A 20,157-nucleotide genomic window follows, 5' to 3' on the forward strand; every position below is an offset into this window, starting at 1 on the left:
GAATGCAAGGCATCTGGAGGCTCAGTAAGATGAGATGGTCAGCCAGTTCCAGGCCATGCAGGGGTGGGCTACTGCCCGGACAGTGGGGAATGCAATGGGGTAGCGAAAATGGAGCTCCACCCCAGAGCACTCAATTTGCACTGCAACATATTGAAAGAAAATGCAGGGCGTCCTGCATAGGCCACGCCCACAGTGTGGTGGTGAAAATTTTGGTAGCCCTTCACTGAGGCCATGATAGCCCAACTGGAACAAGGCCCTCTGGCTCTTAGCCAACAGTGACACTTCCCTCCAGCCTTCTCCCAAAGCCAGGAGGCTGAAGCAGACCCCAAGTCAGAATTTCTGCCGTCCTCCAACTCACACAAAAAGAACCTGAAGGGGGAGATTCTCTGCAGAAACACAAGCATTCATTGCACATATCCATCCCAGGGGCTGTTGTTGAGGACCCAATTTAGTGCAATATAATTTAATGCAAATCATTTTTCTGTGGACCACCAAAATTTTCTCATGGACCACCAGTGGTCCACAGACCTCCAGTTGGTGGCCATTGGTTTAAAGTTCTGATGGTCATCTATAAGTCCCATATGGATTAACCTGTAGGCCTGCCTGCCTTCTGTTGTCTCTGTCCAGTGAAATCTAATATTTTTTACACTGAAATAGTTGTACATAAATTTAATAAACAGAATTGGCATGCTTCGAGTCCTATAAGCAGGGTCATCTTACACAGCCTAAGAAATCCACTGAACTCTGACCCTGCCTTGAAAACTTGGCTCTTTCCATGAGTACTGCACTAGGGCACTAGTGCACATTATGCACACCTACCACTGAGAATGAGTTCTACTAATTTGAATTGTTTCTTTTCCCTGGATGGCTGTTTTATTCCTCTTATTACACTGCTTTTACTGGGTGTCCAGAATCATGCACAAGTAGGGGACTATAAACATTGCAATCACAAATATATATATTCAATTTTTTCCCCTTCCACATGGCAACCATCACTGGGATGTCATTGGATTAGTAAACTGACATCTAGCAACTCTTCAGTGTAATCTGCACACAGGGGCAAGATTGTTTCCCAATATATATATTGGCTATGTTACGTTTGCAAAACATTTCAGAGATCAATTAATTTGTATTTTCTCAGATCTTATCCCCAGCTTAGTAGAATCAAATGAAAATTACTTGGACAACTTCCTGCAGGCCTATGTGGAATTGATTTTGTGTAGTGTCAAGAAAGTGGCGTAATTAAAGCATATATATACACTCTATATCTGGGCTTGACCTATGCCCTTTATTGGCTCCTTAGGACAAATGAGTAAATGGCAGGACTTAAAGCAATCAACACCCACCTTCAACTTTATAGGTGGTGTTAGAGAAGATGGTGCAGCTGCAGTTCCAATGGGTCCTGGAAATTACATTCTCTTGAATGTTTGCAATCAGAGTTCAAACTCAGTTATGGGAAACTATATTGGTTTTTCAATGGCCTGTATCAGGACTTGATGAGTGTTATCTTCTGGTTCTATTATATCCCTCAGCAACATCTGATACCAGAGGTCAGGTTGGAATACATATGAGGGTGAAGAGTTGGAACCACTTTTTTGCAATAGAAATTGCAAGAGCGATTTAGTTCTTGGCCACTCATTTATGGGACAGTTCATAAATCTCTGCTCCCTTTCCCCGTCTTATTTATTACCTATATTAAACCATTTGGGAGGGGGTCATCCGATGATTTGGGGTGACACAGATGTAAATGACACATCTTTACCCAATCGCTCACCCCCTCGCTTTATGATTGCATTTCTACAATGCACTCTTTCTTAGTCATGACTTTGAACACTATACAAAAACTGTTTGGAATAAGTAATCAGGTGAGAGATGCTTCAACAATGTAACACCAATACAGTGTTCCCTCGATTTTCGCGGGTTCGAACTTCGCGGAAAGTCTATACCATGGTTTTTCAAAAATATTAATTAAAAAATACTTTGCGGGGTTTTTTCCTATACCACGGTTTTCCCCACCCGATGACATCATATGTCATCGCCAAACTTCCGTCTGCCTTTAATAAATATTTTTTTAATAAACTTTAATAAATAAACATGGTGAGTAATAATCTGAATGGTTGCTAAGGGAATGGAAAATTGCAATTTAGGGGTTTAAAGTGCTAAGGGAAGGCTGTTCATAGCCAAAAATGGTGTATTTACTTCCGCATCTCTACTTTGTGGAAATTCAACTTTCGCGGGCGGTCTCGGAACGCATCCCCCGCGAAAAGCGAGGGAACACTGTATTACAAGCACTATTCCTGGTCCGAATTAAAGAGGCAATGATCTAAAAACAATACATGGCTTGGGTTTAGGTTGTGTACTGACCTCTCTCCAAATAGAATCTGCTTCTGCTATCCAAGCAATCCCAGAAAAATGGTCAGAGTCCCCTCTTTAAAAAGTTAGGGGATAGGAACTTGGAAGCAGACATTCATGATAACTATTCCATCTTTGGAATTATCTCTCTTCCAGATGTCCCCAGCATTGATTATATATATATTTAAAAATACAAAGTTCTTTCAATGACATTTGGAGAGTGAATAATAACTATGTTTTAATTATTGTTAAATTAAACAATACTTATTTAAAATTATTTCAATAAATTGTTTTAAATTGTAAAGGTATTTACGTGTTTTATGTGTTTTTGTCGTAAACAAGCCACCTAACGGTGTAATATTAAAAAAATGCAAAAATGAAGACAAACATTAAGTCATCAAGCATTTTTCTTAAGGGTTTTGGAGAAAGAAAAAACTATGCGGTAGCTGTCGTTTCCAACAGTATCATTCTAACCTTATATTTTCTTCACACTTGTATCCTTAAGATTTTTTATTAATATTATTTCCTCATTGCTTATTTGACCCCTATGACAATCATTAAGTGTTGTACCTAATGATTCTTGACGAATGTATCTTTTTCTTTTATGTACTGATAGCATATTCACCAAAGACAAATTCCTTGTGTGTGCAATCACACTTGGCCAATAAAGAATTCTATTCTATTATTCTATTCACTTGTTAATATTTCACTAAAACAATTTATATCACAAGCAGTACGTTTTATTGTATTTTTCTCACAAAATGAAACTTCACACTGTGAGGTTATATACCACAACCAGTCTTTTGAGTACTCTTGTTAGCCATACCATTACACTCAACTGAAATTGGTAGCCCACTGAGATTTTCCTGTGGACTCTGATACATGCCTCTCTGAAGACCACAATACTGATCAATGATCACCATACCCAAAATAAGAACAAAACCAAGCAGACGTGGGCAGTGAGCTAATTTCATAATGTTCATTTAATAGTTGTACCACGCCAGAGTTTTTAAATGAAATACCTAGCACCTTATTAAATAAACTGAAATTATAGTGTTCTTTTACTAACTTTAAAAGGAAAACACTTTACAAAAGAAAATGATTTTTAAAAATCTACAATGCTTTTAGAGGATGTACACTACTCAGAAAGAGGTATTTTGCAAATATTCTCAATACTAAAAATATCTATATACATAGGTCTGATTCTTCTTTAAGAACGTCTCTGCTATTATTTGGCTTTAATCAGAAAAATGACCAAGGACAACAGATGGTAAAGTTGCATTCTGCATGCGTTTGGATATTCATGGTAGGCTGAAATTCCAAAACATCCTTTCACTTTAATGAATGATTATGCCTTTGTCCTAGTTTGGCTACGTTCGTTTCAACTTCAATATGGCTCTTGGTTGATAAAATATCACCAATTATTTTGCCCTTTTTAAAGGAGTTGTCAATTATCTTCATAGTGGGACAATTTCAACTCCTCATGCATCAAGATGTTCTTTCAGGCTTCACCCTGAGCTTGTATTTGGTGCTTTAAGGAGCAAGATGACTGAATAAGCTGACAGGCATATTGGTCCTCCTTTAACAGCTTTTTCACTAAAAAGTAGAGTTCAAGAAATCAAGAAGTTCTGCTCGGTTCCGATCTCGCTGGAAAAAAAAAAGCAGTCATTAAAAACCTAATTTTAAGTTATCAAAAATACATTTTGCAGATCATTTTCAAGGACTGTTCCCAATACATTGTACTTCCATTAACTATTTTTAAAATATTCTGCTGCCCATTTATTCATAGGTACATAACCACGGTAAGTTTTAACTGCTGCAGGAAGGAATAAATTAAGCTAAGTAACTAATACATATTAGGGATTTGCATCTAGGGTAGCAAGGGCAAATTGGTATTCCTAAAACTGTATGCACTTACATAATGTTGCAGATTAAAAACTGGAAATGATATACAACCAGATTATCTCTGGGACCGCCTTCTGCCGCACGAATCCCAGCGACCGATTAGGTCCCACAGAGTGGGCCTTCTCCGGGTCCCGTCAACTAAACAATGTCGTTTGGCGGGACCCAGGGGAAGAGCCTTCTCTGTGGCGGCCCCAGCCCTCTGGAACCAACTCCCTCCAGAGATCAGAATTGCCCCCACCCTCCTCGCCTTTCGTAAGCTCCTTAAAACCCACCTCTGCCGTCAGGCATGGGGGAACTGAGATATTCTTTCCCCCTGGGCCTCTACAGTTTATGCGTGGTATGTATGTCTGGTTTTTATAATAAGGTTTTTTTTTAGTTGTTTTATTATTGGATTGCTACATATTGTTTTTATCACTGTTGTTAGCCGCCCCTAGTCCACGGAGAGGGGCGGCATACAAATCCAATAAATAAATAAATAAATAAATAAATTTTATCTCATCTCCTAACAAAGGACGGAAACTGTGCTGAAGACTAGTCTTATTCCACATACTTCTGTGGCCCATATGGCATTTTCAACAGAGGGGGCTCCTTGACTCTTGAACAAGGGCCTCCCTGCCCCTGTCCCCCTCACCCGCTCCTTCAGAAGAGAAGGGGAACGACTATTCTACCTTTTCTTTTGCAAAAACACCTCCATTTCTGTCCTTCTGCACAGAATAATGGCAAGAAATGCTATTCTGGAAGGCATGGAGTTCTTCTGGAGGAAGCTTCTATAGACACAATATAATGATGTCTCCAAACAACCTTTGCCGAACTTTTGTAGGTCTGTTCAGTTCTTTACATGTAGAGTTTCAGCAGCAAAAGAGTTAAAGTACTCTTTTCCTTGCCCCCTCTAGCTTTCTTCTGGTCCAGGGGTCCCCAAAGCTGGCAATTTTAAGACTTGTGGTCCTCAACTCCCAGTATTCCCAGTGTGCTGGCTGGAGAATTCTAAGAGCTGAAGTCCACAAGTCTTAAAGTTGCCAAGTTTGAGGACCTCTGTTCTAGTCAGCACTTATTGCTATATATGGGAGGGAGGAACAATCGTGGGAGCTGCATAGTTAAGAGTGTAAGATATATTCTAATTTTTAACAATCTAAGGTAATAAAAAAGATATGATGGTTCACAAGTCAAACAATTAAGAAAGGATGTAAGGTTAATGTAGCTAAAGTTGACTAATTCCATGATATGACCTTGAGAAGACTACTTTTTTCATTTCCATTGTGTTCCTTTATTCACATTCTGTATTTCACTCCTTATAACCTGATATTTCAGTAATAAGTAAGGGATTTGTGTTGCCACCTTTCCTCTGATCCCTTTTGCGTCACCCTTCAAATTTCAGTGGCATCAATGTTTGTAAATTTGTGTGTGTGAGGTTAGAAATAGTTCTTCTAATTTATAAAACATATATATTCTAGCCCATTTTTGAAGTAGCCCTATTTATTTATTTATTTTTATTTATTTATTAGATTTGTATGCCGCCCCTCTCTGTAGGCTCATAGGATTGATCTTTTTCAGAGGTCATTATTTTCTAAATTTAAATGTGTTGAAGTTTGAATGTATTAGATGGAACATATAAGAAACACGTATAAGAAATTATCTATATTTTAGGATAATTATTGAATTACTGAACACCCTAAAACACTAACGTATTATAAATGCAGGTAACACAATTTTTAAACATTGAACATATTGATGTGAAATATGTTTTTCATATTCAGAAATACCTCTTTATCCTTTTTACTCTTCTTAATTTTCATCTTAATTTTCTTTCCTGTGATCATACTGTAGTTATGATTCTTCTTTTTATCTTTGAGATACTAAAACAATACAATATTGTGGTCTATAAATAAAATGTACATTTTAAATTATAGCAGTAAGGACTTATAAATTATATTTCCCCTTTTAGTGTCACAACAATCACAAGGAACTGTGAATTTGTGCTGAATAAAACTTGATTAAAAGAACCAGAAACCAAAGCTACCCTATGTTCCCCAAACGAAAAATACTGTTCCCAAGGAAACAACTTTAAAAAAAAGGAACATAGGAACAAGATCCTCCTGCTATTTTTATTGTTTAGTTACTTGACCTTAGGCAAACGTCAAATAAATTTGAGATAGGGAAAGTAAAGCATATTAAGCAGTAAGGAGGGTCTCTCTCTCTCTCGTCTGTCTGTCTGTCTGTCTGTCTATCTATCTTTCTATCTATCTATCTTTCTATCTATCTATCTTTCTATCTATCTATCTATCTTTCTATCTATCTATCTATCTATCTATCTTTCTATCTATCTATCTATCTATCTATCTATCTATCTATCTATCTATCTATCTTTCTATCTTTCTATCTATCTATCTTTCTATCTTTCTATGTATCTATCTATCTTTCTATCTATCTATCTATCTATCTATCTATCTATCTATCTATCTTTCTATCTATCTATCTATCTATCTATCTTTCTATCTATCTATCATCTATCTATCTATCTATCATCTATCTATCATCTATCTATCTTTCTATCTATCTATCTATCTATCTATCTATCTTTCTATCTATCTATCTATCTATCTATCTTTCTATCTATCTATCTATCTATCTTTCTATCTATCTATCTATCTATCTATCTATCTATCTATCTATCTATCTATCTATCATCTATCGTCGTCTATCTATTTCTAATTTATTATCTCTATATTTATCTATATTTATATGTGGCTTAGTTAGCCAGCGTAATGGTATTTATAGGATCATGGCTTTTCTTGAAAGAATGAAACTGGAACACAAAGTCACAATCTACTAAAAAAGTGTATTTTAACTTTCCCCCTCTATTTTCTTTGGGTTGGATAAAGCCAGAATCCCAACCTGCATATTCACTAAATTGACATGGATGTCCTATTAGCCCCATATACTGAAACACTCAGTGCTAGCAAATATTGCCGCCATTAAGAAAGCCTTCTGGCATGTAAATTGATCCAATAAAAATAAAAATAATGATTTCTGTTCACAAATAATTAGGTTGTTGGTAAACTGATTTTATCTGAACACAGAAAAACTGCCTTAGGCAAAGCAATAATTGTTCCCAACAGCAGGAAAAATAAAAAGGGAAAAGAGCAGCATTCTCTCTCTCTCCTCCCCCCCTTTCTTTCTCGTTCCATGAAGAACTTGAACTTATTAACTTTGGTTGATGCAAGTCCCCAAGTCTCACCTGGTTACTTCTTGGGTGGGTAAAATGAGGAAGCACCAGGGTTACAGCCTAGATAATTTTTGTATGTATAACAAAATGTATGAAATTTGGTGGTACAAAAATTATGATATTAATAAATAAGTTGAAAAGAAATAATGGTAAACTACTTCAATATTGTTGCTAGAATAACAACAACACATGGATATATCTATGACATTATCAGGGTTAAGTTTGATGTAAAGAGAACTACTTATATTTCATTGCTGGTCTTAATTTCCCATACACACTTTTGGACAAAACACAAGGGTTGACAAGAGTAATCTTGAGCCTTTTCATTCTTCATCTTTTTGCTTCTCCAAGTTTGATTATAACAGAGGCAAACGTTTCAGAGGCAAATATTTCAGATTTCCACAGGATCTTAGGAGGTTATTCTATCACCAGATCTTCCACTCCAAAAGCAGAACTCCCTCCTTTAAAAAGAGCTAATTTATGATTTAGATGGGCCTGTTTTCTCAGTGATCACAGAATTGGAATTTTCCAAAACAATGTTCAAATGACAGAAAAAACCAGGGGATCGAACTGTTGTCCAGGATAAAAAAAACTTGGTATCGCCTGAATTTGTTAATTTTACTCCCATTATCTAAAATACCAAGTGCTGAAGTACTTTTATCATATATATATTCAATTAGCCATAACTCATTTCCATAGTTTAGATTTGTTAAGTTCCACTGGAATAAAAATTAAAATCATTAGCTCAAAACTAATACCAAGTGCCATTATTCCTTTGCCTTCTTGGCCTTAATCTGGTTTATTTCTGACATTCTGATGGTATGTTTAGAGTGTCAAAGATGGATTTGCAAAATTGGGTTGAAATCTCTACTGTAGAAGTTCACTGTAGGACTTTGCGTCAATCATTAATGATTAAGTCCAACTTCCTAAACTGTTAATTAGTTTTGAAAGCTAAAAGGGAATGGTTCGAAGATTCAAATATGCCATCCTTGATTATTTGGAGAAATAGGCCAGGAAAGAAAATATAAGGAAACAAAAGAAGAAAAGATAACCATGGAAGAGCATAATATAGTAGTAAGATACAATCTGAAAATTACAAAAAAGAGAAGAGAAAAACCACAGACTTTGCATTCAGTTTTTGTACTTACTTTAGAAAGCTGTACAGGACTTGATTTCTCTTTCTTTCTCTTCTTTTCTTTCTTTCTTTTCATTTTCTCTTTTTTCCTTTTCTAATAAAAATAAAGAGACACCTGAAAATTTGATTATGTGTCATCAAGTCATTCTTTTACTCTTTGAGACCACATACAGCAGAGGTCTTCAAACCTGGCAGCTTTAAGACTTGTGGACTTCAATTTCTAAAATTCTCCAGTCAAATTGAAGTCCACAAGTCCCCAAATTGTCAAATTTGGGGACCTCTGACATAAAGTATAGATTTTTTCCCCCTTGACAATCTGGCCCTGACCTGGCCCTTCAGTTGTTCAAACTCCGCATTCCTTGTCACTCAATTGAGTCCATCCATCTTGCTGCTGGTGGCTCTCTTCTCTTTTCTTTGACTTTTCTCAGCATCAGAGTCTTCTCCAGAGAAATGGGTCTCTGCATATTGTCTCTGAGGTAGGATACTGTGAGCCTGCTCATCTGTGCCTTGAGTGGGAACTCTGGGTTGATTTCAACAATAATCTTGGTTGTCCATAATATTCTCAGTAGTCTTCTCAAACACTAGTACTAATATTCTTCCAATTCTGCTTCCTCAAAGTCCAACTTTTGCTTCCCTAGAGAATATCATTGCTTATTCGTTTGGTTATCTTGGTAAAAATACGGGAGTCATTTTCTACTGCCTTCTCCTATGTTGTATGAGTTGATTTATTTTCTATTGCCATGAAAGTAATAACCTGCCTCTAGCATTTTAAAAATATTGCTGCTCCCCAATATAGGTGCTTGCTTGTTTACCTGGGCAGCCTTTTGGGTCTTGAGTGACCCTACTGTACTCCTTGCAGAAGATCCCACTGTTTGTGCCTCAACCTTCAGGAACATCACCTGCCATGATGAAGCAGCACATCAGGACTTAGGTGGGGAAGAAGTTGATAGTTACCCAGGCCCAAAATCTAAGTGCCTATGACTAGCTTGCATCAATTTAGAGCTTTTTCTCAATTAAAGAAAAAAAGGCAACTTGACTAAGAGAATAGTATTGTTAATATAAAGTTTATACTAGAAAGGGACCATGGGAAACTCAAACATATTCACGTAAGTTCTAGAGTTATTATATGATTTAATAAATCAATTTTCCCATCTGGTCAAGATAGCGTAAGATATAGTGGTTAAGGTGCAGGATAGGTCCCAGGGAGATTCAAATCAACCCTTAATCAAAGGATACACTAGATAATTTATCAAATATTTGGCAGCTACCTTGGAAGTCTTCTTGTTCAACCTATAGCCTAGGCCAGGAATCCCCAGACTGTTCCAGATAAACAGTTGTCCAAACTTTCTTGGAAAAATTCAAGAGCACTCCTGGAATCCAGGAATCAGGTGATCAGGAAATTCTTCCTTAATTCCAATTTGGACCTCCAAATTAGTAAAACTTTCACTCATTGATTCTTGACCTAACCTTTGGGCACTAAGAAGAATACATTCATATTCTCCTTCCTGTGACAGTCCTCAAGTATCATGTCTTCCCTTAGACCTCCCTCCTCCAATTTTTAATTAAAGCCCTCTTCCCAGTCTTTGCAAGATGTAGGACTTGCCATAGATGGTTGTCATGATGACAATGTTCTTCAAGCCAGCAAATCACCTCTAAACTCTTTCATTCCTTCTTTAGGCTAAAACTTTTAGTTGAACTTATGGATGGAAGCATCATCTTTATTCCAAATGGTTTTGCTTTCCTGCCTAGTTTCTTGTAGTCTCTTGATATTTGCCTAGGCTCCTTCTGGCACTGTGATTTGTTCCAAAATGAGAAAGAACAAAGGGTAAGTGGCTTTGAGCCTGTAAGCCCAACCTGCTTCACAGGATTATTATGGGGGGGAAATCAGAAGAGTACAATATGTATGTTGTCTTTACTTTCTGAACAAAAATAATATAAATTTAATAAAACAAAACAAAACAAAACATTAACTGGGGACATGTTAAATTAAATATTCTCAAATTATCCAAATCGTTTTCTAACATGAAGTCAAGGTCAGGCTGTCTTCCAGATGTTATTACTTCTATTCTGTGTATTAAATTTTGTGTGTATTGAGTTCACTTTCAGTAAGCTGCAATTATACTGCTGTAGTCCTTCTCTTCTTCCAGTAGATGACACTCTTATTCCCAAATCCAACAGGGTTTAAAATACAAATAAACAAAACAGTTTCTCCCAAAAATCACTTTTCAAATTGTTTGAGCTTTTTTCAAGCTTTCTATGTATAGCTTCCCTTGGGCTTCTTTTGCCTCTAAATTTTCAGGTTTTTTTCCCCTCCATGTGTTAACTCGTCACTATTTTAGGCTTCGGAGTTATCTTTTAATCTTCTTGTATTTGCATCAGGTCTTTAGAGTAAAAGTTGGAGATTATCTCACCCAGTTTCAATGCTCTGTCCAGCATTGTGGTCCTGGTCATCCCAGCTTTGTGACTGCCAAAAATGGCTGCCAGCCATGCTGCTTTTCAGGAGTGCTTGTTTCAGACCTAATGAGGAAATTGCGAGTTCCTTGTGGTCAGCAAAGTGCCTCTTCTTCCTTCACCACCTCTACAAGGTGGCTATGACCTGTAGGGTCTCCTGGTAGCAGTTTTACTGGGCTCAGCAGAGGCTGCTGTTTTTCAGTTGTTCTTGCCGCGACGTCAACCAGAAGTCTCTTTTTACAGCACTCTCTAAGTGGTTTACAGAGACAGCACATTGCCCCCAATAATCTGGGTCCCTCATTTTATCGACCTTGGAAGGATGAAAGGCTGAGTTAATCTGGAACCAATAAGGATTGAACTCCTGGCAGTGGACAGTGTTAGTCAGCAATGTTGCATTCTAACCACTGTGCCACCAGGGCTCAAAGTGATGATCACAGCTATTGGGGAAAACTAAGAGAGAAAAAATAAGCCTGCCCCACTTATGTTGCAATATCTGTTAAGAAGGAATTGCTTCAAAGCAGCATGATTAATACTTCAGTGCAAAAGTAGAAACGATAATTTTGATACAGTTAATAGGGACGACAGCCTTTCCTTCATAATGTGAATCATAGACACATAACACACATAACAGTACCGTTCATTTCACTGCTGTATTTTGACTTAACACTTACCTTTTTGTTGTGTTTTTCCTTTTTTCTCTTCTTAGCTTTTACTTTTGAAGAATCTAAGCATTAAAAACATAACAAATGCATATTAAGGCTTGAACAACATTAAATAGATTTTTGTCACTAAAATTGAGATACAAGATTTTCAGGAATTTTATTATTTGGATATACAGTGATCCCTCTATTATCGCGAGGGTTCCGTTCCAAGACCCCTCGCGATAATCGATTTTTCGCGATGTAGGGTTGCGGAAGTAAAAGCACCATCTGCGCATGCGCGCCCTTTTTTGCTATGGCCGCGCATGCGTAGATGGTGGAGTTTGCGTTCCCCGCCGCCCACGCAAAGGGGAAACCCCGATTCGGCTCCTCGCTGCTGCTGCGCTACCGAGCAGATCAGCTGCTGGGCGGCCGAAGGAATCTTCCCTGGGTCTTCCCCCTCTTGCTGGCGGGCGGGCGAGCGGCGGGCATCAGCGAGGAGCCGGGGTTTCCCCTTTGCGTGGGCGGCAGGGAAGACCCAGGTTGGAGGTTCGGGGGGGGTGCTGGGAAGCCCCCCAGGCCAGCTGCGACCTTTTAAAACAGCCGCGCCGCTTCCCAGCTGAGTCCTGAAGCCAAACGCCAAAGGCGAACTTCCGCGTTTGGCTTCAGGACTCAGCTGGGAAGCGGCGCGGCTGTTTTAAAAGGTCGCAGCCGGCCTGGGGGGCTTCCCAGCACCCCCCCGAACCCCCAACCCGGGTTCGGGGGGTGCTGGGAAGCCCCCCAAGCCGGCTGCGACCTTTTAAAACAGCCGCGCCGCTTCCCAGCTGAGTCCTGAAGCCAAATGCGGAAGTTCGCCTTTGGCGTTTGGCTTCAGGACTCAGCTGGGAAGCGGCGCGGCTGTTTTAAAAGGTCGCAGCCGGCCTGGGGGGCTTCCCAGCACCCCCCCCCCCGAACCCAGGTTGGGGGTTCGGGGGGTGCTGGGAAGCCCCCAGGCCGGCTGCGACCTTTTAAAACAGCCGCGCCGCTTCCCAGCTGACTCCCGAAGCCAAACGCGGAAGTGGTTTTTTTTTTAATTAATATATTTTTTAAAATCGCGATATAGCGTTTCGCGAAGCTTGAGATCGCGAAACTTGAGGGATCACTGTATAGATGCTTGCCATACAATTTTTATTTTATTATATTTGATAATTTACAAAATTATGATTGTTTATAACAAATCTGGGTAACGTAGGATCCATGATTAACATAATTTCATCTTCTATTTAACTTATTTTTCAGAGTATAAGATATACATTTTTCCTCCCTAAAAGAGGCTGATAATTTGAGTGTGTCTTATACTCTGAATGTAGATTTCTCCCCCCAGCCCTAACTAGTTGCTAACAATCTTCCCAGCTCTTACATTGCAAGTTCTTTCATTGTTTCTCTGTGAAGAATGTTTTCCAAGCCCTCAGTCTTTGCAGAGTTTTTTTATTGCTCTAACTTGCTCGGAATATGTTTCTTTCCAGCCCTAACCAGGTACTAATGATGTTCTCAGCTCTTATTTATTGGCATTATTTCATTGTAACAAATATTTATATTTCATTTTTAATGTCGACTTCTGAATATATTTGTGAAAAACCCATTAGAGAGGTAGTCCTTACTTAGCCATCTTAATTGGGATGGACAACTCCAAGACTAAGTGAATGTTCATTAGGCAAAATGTCAGAGGACTACACGGCTAAGCAACAGCAATTCTGGTAATCTCAGTGGCTGTCACTGAGTGAATCCCATACGGTCATTAGGTGAGGGCCCACCGGGCACCGTTCCCTGTAGGCTGCGCACGTGAGCGCGCGCGCAGCCCAAAATACCGGGTCGCGCGCCCTTTTCCATGGGCGCGCAGTCCCCATTTTCCATGGGTGCGCAGTCCCGCGGGGGGGGGGGCAGGCGGGGAGGCGCCGGCAGCAGAAGGGAAGGGAGCCGCAGCCGCCCCTGCCTCCCCATGTTGCCTCCGGCCCCCTCGGCCTTTCGTCACTGCCCCCCGCCCGATCCGCCCCCTCTGCTCCTCCTCCGCCTCCTACCTTTGGGCGCGGCTCCTCCGCACCCGGAACGCACACCCTGCCCGTCTCAGTCCCTTTGCTGAGAGCACTTTCATCCCGGGCTCTCAGCAAGGGGGTTGCAGGAGAGGCGGGGCAGGTTGCGCACGCTCCCTATCTCCATACCAGGCCACTCGGAACATTCAAAATAAGAAAAACTTTCGCCAGTGAAGGCTTTTCTTATTTTGAATGTTCCGAGTGGCCTGGTATGGAGATAAGGAGCGTGCGCAACCGCGCCCCCCCGACATTGAATATCACCAGCCTCCGCTGAGAAGAACGGAGAGAGAACGAGAGTGAGTGAGAGCAACAGACAGCAAGATAGAGAGAAAGTGAGAAAGAGAGAGAGAGAGAAAGGGGGAGAGAAAGAGATAGCAAGAGAGAGAACAAGAGAGAGAAAGAGTGTGAGAAAGAAAACAAGAAAGAGTGAGAGAGAGAGAGAAAGCAAAAGAGAGAGAAAGTGAGAAAAAGAAAGAGACCAAGAGGGGGAAAGAGAGAGAAAGAGAAAGAAAGAAAGAAAGAAAGAAAGAAAGAAAGAAAGAAAGAAAGAGAGAGATGAGAGAGGAAGGAAGAGAGTGTGAGAGAGAGAGAGACAGAGAAAGCAAGAGAGAGAGAGAAGAGTGGAAGGAAGAGAGTGTGAGAGAAATGATAGAAAAAAGGGGAGAAAAGAGAAATGAGAAAATGATTGAGGCAGAGAATGACAGGAGAGAGAAACAGAGAGAGAAGTGACTTGATTTAAAGCATATGGTAAAAGCACTTAAATAATAACAGAGAAAAAAACCCCAGCCCTCACCTGTTTTTATTAATAGTTATGTTTTTGGTTTTGCTGGTTGATTTAGTTTTAATAGTAATGGATTTTGTTTTTTTTTAATTATTAATTTATTTTAATAAAAGGGATTTTTTCTTATTTATTTATTTATTTATTTATTTATTTATTTATTTATTTATTCCGCCCAGTCCCAAAGGGACTGTCGCTCAGACACTATACTTTTCCGCCCACACCGAAAAAAAATTAGAGGGTACATTGCCACCGAGTCCAAGCCATTCTTGGAAGAAAGTAAAGAAGTTCACCCATCTATCTTCCCCTGAGCTCTTCTCTTTGGGCTGTCTTTACGCTGTTGTCTTACCTGCTGTTGTGATTGCCACACCATGTAGCACTACCAGCTGGTCCTTTTTTTCTGCTGCCTTCTTTCACATGTTTATTAGTCCTTTTTTTCTTTTGCTGGATTTATGTGCTGGCCAGAAAGAACCTTCTTTCATGCTCACCTTTTTTTGCACTAGCAGGAAGATCCCAGCTCTTTTACACTAGCAGGAAGATCCCAGCTCTCGGCTACAACTCTGTAGGATATTTTCACAATGTCTACTCTATGAGCAATCAAGGTGGTGAACCCAGCAGAGGAGTGGCAAGCAAGGATGACTGTCAGTGCCAAATGATGAAGCCATCATTTGGAGTTAAGAGACTTTGGCCTGCCAATGCTAGTCAGTTAGAGATGTGTGTATGTCTGGCAATAGGAGGACAGGTGACTATAAATGCAAGTGGGCCTAAATGTTGTTCAAATATGGCAGGGGTGGGGTGGGGGATCGCACTGCAGTGGCCAGGACTTTGAAGAACAGTCATAAGTTCATGTTTTCAGTACCATCATAACTTCCATCAGTGATTAAATGAATAGACATTTATGGAGGACCACCTGTATTTACTGCTGTTAAGTATAATTGTTATCGGGTATATAACATCTAAAGGCAGCATCTACAAAAATGAATTTCATAACTGCAACAAAATATTCCTACCTCTGCTACTTGAACTGCTTCTGCTTTGTGAGGCAGAAGACCTGGAAGAAGACCTTGAAGACGAGGATGTAGAAGAATTAGAAGATGTAGAGGAAGAGATGGAGGAGGATCTGCTTCTGCTTCGCTTCCGTTTCTTTTTACTTTCCTCTAAAGAAACAAAAAAAACAAGGAGACTGAGTAGGGTTTCCCTTTTCACATGTTGAGTAGTATTAGTGCTAGATTCTCCTTCAAATGGTTGTCAGCTATCTTTGGCACTCAATAATTGAAACATACACTGAGTAATAGTTAAATAAAAAATAAGCAAATAAATACATGGATCTATTTAGTACTTTCTGCCTTTTTCCATATAGAAAAAAGGTCAGAATAGTGATTGATATATACGTATCTAGATCCTGTTGAGATATTCATGAGCTGGGAGAGTCAGTGGTAACATGGTTAGCCAACAAATTAACACAGTAACTCAGTCAGCCAATGGGAGTTAACTGCTACTGAGTCTGTGCAGGAGAAACTGTAAGCTTAAGGCTGGTGTGGTTTCAGTCTCAGCTCAGTCTCAGCTAAGTCTGTGTTAAGATCTCATGGTCTCTGTCTCTGCTCTGTAACTGAATGAAGAAGAAATACTCGACATATGTATTGTAAATATCTGTTATTATGATGATAAAGAAGTTATTTAGTTCAGCAAAACTCAGTCAACTGTGTGAGCTTCTGGGGGTTTTTTCAACGGAGAAAATCTCCAATAGATTCTAATTTTAAAAAAAATGTATTATTACACTTAATTATAGGCAACACATGGTGCATTAAAACAAATAAAAATACAAACTTTAAGATATATATTAGGATCAGTAAGGGTAAAATATGGTATTATCATGTATGTCTATAACATCATTGGTATTGAATAATTGCCTTAAAAATCATATATATCAATTATAGGATTATGCAATTTTGTTTAATATAACGATTACTATGATTATCATTATTGATGTTTGCATCAAAATTAATTATACCCAAGGGCCACACTATTCATGTATTGATATTGGTGTATATTAAAAAATAAAAAAAATCTCTTAAAAAAATTAAAACAAATCAAAGGTAAACAGTAACACCAATATTTAAAGAAATATTACTACCTTATCTGAACCAGACCAAGTTAGCTTCAGCAAGACAAGTACTTCCAGACAATAATTGTCTGGCAAACATCAATATTAATTCATCTTACAATCAGTTTTACATTTAAAATAAATTAAGCTTATTTTGAAATGTTAGAGGTTTGAAAATAGAAAATTATAAACTTTAGTTCTACATTATCAACTTTGGTAGTTTTAAAGAAATTACTAAAAGTTCCATCTGTGGTGTTTAGCTTGTACCCAAATCAAAATTGTAATATATTTATTGACTCTACTACTGTTACAGGGACAACAATAATTCTTACCTCTGACTTTTGTTTTCTCTTGTGATGTTGCACACAGCATCTCATCTTTTGCTTCATGGTGGTCATCCATATCTGTGAGACATTATATAAATCATATAATCACAGAGTTGCAAATATTATTTTTCCTAAAGAAATGAAAATGACCCATTAACTTCCACTGCCTATTTCTAATACCAATACACTCTGTTACTCAGTTATGATCTGCAGAGCTTGCTTACAGGACAGTATCAATGTAACAGTTTTAGGAAGCATCAAATTCTTATGTATCAACACTAATTATTCTAACAGACCATCAATGCACTTGCTTGTGGTCCTCACTCCATGCTGCTTTAAATTTATGACTATCTTTTCATAAAACAGTAAATCAGAAGCTGACCAATTACATCTTAGGCTATGCATACACAATTTGATTAATGTATGATTTAGTGTATCACGAGAACTAAATGGGTTAATGCACTAACTCACACATATGCACACCTAATATAATTATTCAAAGTGACAATCAACTTCATAGGATTCATTTATCCTTATAGGATAAATCTGCTCTTATAATAAAATATGCAATTTAAGGTTTCTGAAAAGTGGCTTCATATTGCGTAAGTCAATTTGGCATGAATTTTTAATACAGAGTTTACAGAAATTCACAGTAACACAAATTAAATGGCCCTTAATATACACTTCAGTTCCAATTTTTGGAAGTTGGATTGCAAATAAGCCAAAGATTTATAGATTAACTCTACAATTTTTACCAGATGTACATTGGTTCTTAACATACTTAACATGTTTTATCTCATAATTGTTTTGTTACGTAATTTGTTAAGTTCACAAAAAGTTATTGAAATTATATGAGATCAAACCATAAACTAATGAAACACATTAATGTATCGAGTGCTGGAAACTTATTTTGAATCATAATGCCAAGTACCTCCAAAAGCCATATCAATCTATCATAGCAAATAAAAAAAAACAGTTATCAAGAAACCTAAGCCTATTCCTTAAAGGCTAGGACATAAAGACTGTAGACATAAAAGCTACAGAAATTCAACATTTATAAAGTGTTGCTTTTAATCTTATTTGATGAATTAATCAGACATTCAATACACATTATGAACATAGAAACATAGAAGATTGAAGGCAGAAAAAGACCTCATGGTCCATCTACTCTGCCCTCATACTATTTGCTGTATTTTATCTTAGGATGGATATATCTTTATCCCAGGCATGTTTAAATTCAGTTACTGTGGATTTACCAACTACATCTGCTGGAAGTTTGTTCCAAGCATCTACTACTCTTTCAGTAAAATAATATTTTCTCACATTGCTTCTGATCTTTCCAACTAACCTCAAATTGTGCCCCCTTGTTCTTGTGTCCACTTTCCTATTAAAAACACATTTGGTATTACATTTTAGGAAGAATCGCCTATAGAAAAGTTCAGTTAAATATTAAATAAGATAAAGACCCGTTCTACAAAAAATATTATTGACAGAAGATTGCTGATTGAAATCAGAAAATTCACTAAGCAATAAATTAACCAATTTTAGTTGAACAGTCTACAAACCCAGTCTGTATATGTCATTATGTTTCACTGTGTCATGTGAAGGCAGAAAATGATGCAGCAACACCCTCCCCCCCATATTTGGTCAGCACCAAATATTTTTCTATAGAGCAAATCATAACCGTTTATAGTATAATAAATATCTTTTAGGTAGTATGAATCTGTTTTTCCTTTTTTTTCTTTTAAAGGGGGGGAAAACCCATCCCAAATGCAGATCCATGGAAATGCCAATTATATCTATCCTTTATTTATAAAAGGAGAAACTATGACTGTAATCTCTTTGATAACAAGCTACATGCAAAAATATCAATGTGGTCGTGGCAATCGCGGTGAATTAATTTCACACGTCTCTTAAAGGCTCCGGGTTACAGTAGACGCTTGTGCGGTCTCTCTCTTCCCATCCCAAATCCCCACACAGACTTTCCCCCCCTCCCAACCAGAGCCACTCGGATTTATTTATTAGTCCTCGGGGGTTTATTTGCACTCCCGTCGTTGTTTTCAATTAGGAAGACGGTGCCCGTTAATACTTAAGATTAGGATCGCGGGTGATGCATTACGCCCAGTCTCCATAGCCGCAAGAACTCGGTCCAACAATCCCAGAGAAGCCCACCTACAACTTCACCACCGGCTAAACTCTCCGTGAGGGGTTTCTGGCAGGACGGCGGAAGCGAAGGCGGAGGCGATTTACGAAAAACAGCCGCTGCGGCCCCGTGATTCTCCAGGAACCCGGAACCACAATGTCGAGCTCTGCCGCCTGCCGGGACCAGGTCGGCGCCCACATCCCGGAAATGATTGTAAAGCGAGTACCGTGTGGCTACGCTTCCCGCCGCCTCTCGGCAGTTGCGAACGGAGCACATAAGCAGAGGAGGGAAGGGGGATGAGGGGGAGGCGTTTGCGCTCGTCCTGAACAGCTTGGACTGCGTTAGTGAAAGAGGTGGCAAACCACAAACTATTGTCACTGCCCCCACCCACCTTTATTTATTTGGATTTATATGCCGCCATCCTCCCACAGGACTCTGGGCGGCTCCCAGCCAAATACACATAAAATACTGTATAAAATCCCCTAAAAACAGTACAAAACAATTTAAAACCCACAATTAAAACAGCTTTAAAAACAAAAAACCCACCACGCAGAACCCTAGTAGGGCTCGGTGTCTTGTGAATTCAAGAAACTGCTTTTGAGAAAACCATAGTTGGGCAATGGGATTACCAGCCAGATATAGAGAAAGCACTGCATTGCCATCTCTACCAAGGTTTGGCATAAAAACTCGGTTCCGTGTTTTAGCACAAAGTTAGTTGCAACTTAATATTAACCGCTCCAAACGTGACTGTAAAAAATATGACTTCAGTAACCGAGTTGTCGAAGTGTGGAACTCATTACCGGACTCCATAGTGTCATCCCCAAACCCCCAATACTTTACCCTTAGATTATCTACGGTTGACCTATTCAGATTCCTAAGAGGTCAGTAAGGGGCGAGTACAAGTGCACTAGAGTGCCTTCTGTCCCGTCCTATTGCTCTCCTATATCTCCTATACCTTTCTTCTACTCCTATATCTCTTCTATTCTTTCATTGATATGTTCCATTACTATATCTTCTTTTCTATTCTTTCTTA

General features: G+C 38.8%; 1 protein-coding gene across 4 annotated transcripts; it reads right to left on the reverse strand.

Moving 5' to 3' along the window:
- Positions 1-3,076: 3,076 nt before the first annotated feature.
- On the reverse strand, positions 3,077-19,439 carry LOC139157576 (uncharacterized protein DDB_G0280579-like). Of its 4 annotated transcripts, none has more exons than XM_070734474.1 (8): positions 19,154-19,271; positions 18,330-18,365; positions 16,988-17,059; positions 15,562-15,708; positions 11,738-11,790; positions 8,629-8,709; positions 6,018-6,110; positions 3,077-3,999 (listed from the first exon to the last, which is right to left on the reverse strand). In XM_070734474.1, exons 3-8 carry the CDS (start codon positions 17,055-17,057, stop codon positions 3,949-3,951), a joined length of 495 nt encoding a protein of 164 aa, XP_070590575.1. In that variant the 5' UTR covers positions 17,058-17,059; positions 18,330-18,365; positions 19,154-19,271; the 3' UTR covers positions 3,077-3,948. The 4 variants fall into 4 exon arrangements, with proteins under 4 accessions (XP_070590575.1, XP_070590576.1, XP_070590572.1 ...); XM_070734475.1 differs by having other exon boundaries at positions 19,071-19,253; XM_070734471.1 differs by lacking the exon at positions 18,330-18,365 and having other exon boundaries at positions 19,154-19,439.
- Positions 19,440-20,157: the final 718 nt, after the last annotated feature.

The sequence above is a fragment of the Erythrolamprus reginae genome, chromosome 1, assembly GCF_031021105.1.
Source record: "Erythrolamprus reginae isolate rEryReg1 chromosome 1, rEryReg1.hap1, whole genome shotgun sequence".
In the NCBI taxonomy this organism is placed as follows: Eukaryota; Metazoa; Chordata; class Lepidosauria; order Squamata; family Dipsadidae; genus Erythrolamprus; species Erythrolamprus reginae.

Coding starts and splice junctions, on each gene's coding strand:
- LOC139157576 (XM_070734471.1), bottom strand. CDS start 19,400: ATGTGCTCCGTTCGCAACTGCCGAGAGGCGGCGGGAAGCGTAGCCACA. Junction 11,791..15,561: donor AAGCAGTTCAAGTAGCAGAG/GTAGGAATATTT, acceptor TTTAATGCTTAG/ATTCTTCAAAAGTAAAAGCT. Junction 4,000..6,017: donor AGAGTAAAAAGGATAAAGAG/GTATTTCTGAAT, acceptor TTTTTTTTCCAG/CGAGATCGGAACCGAGCAGA.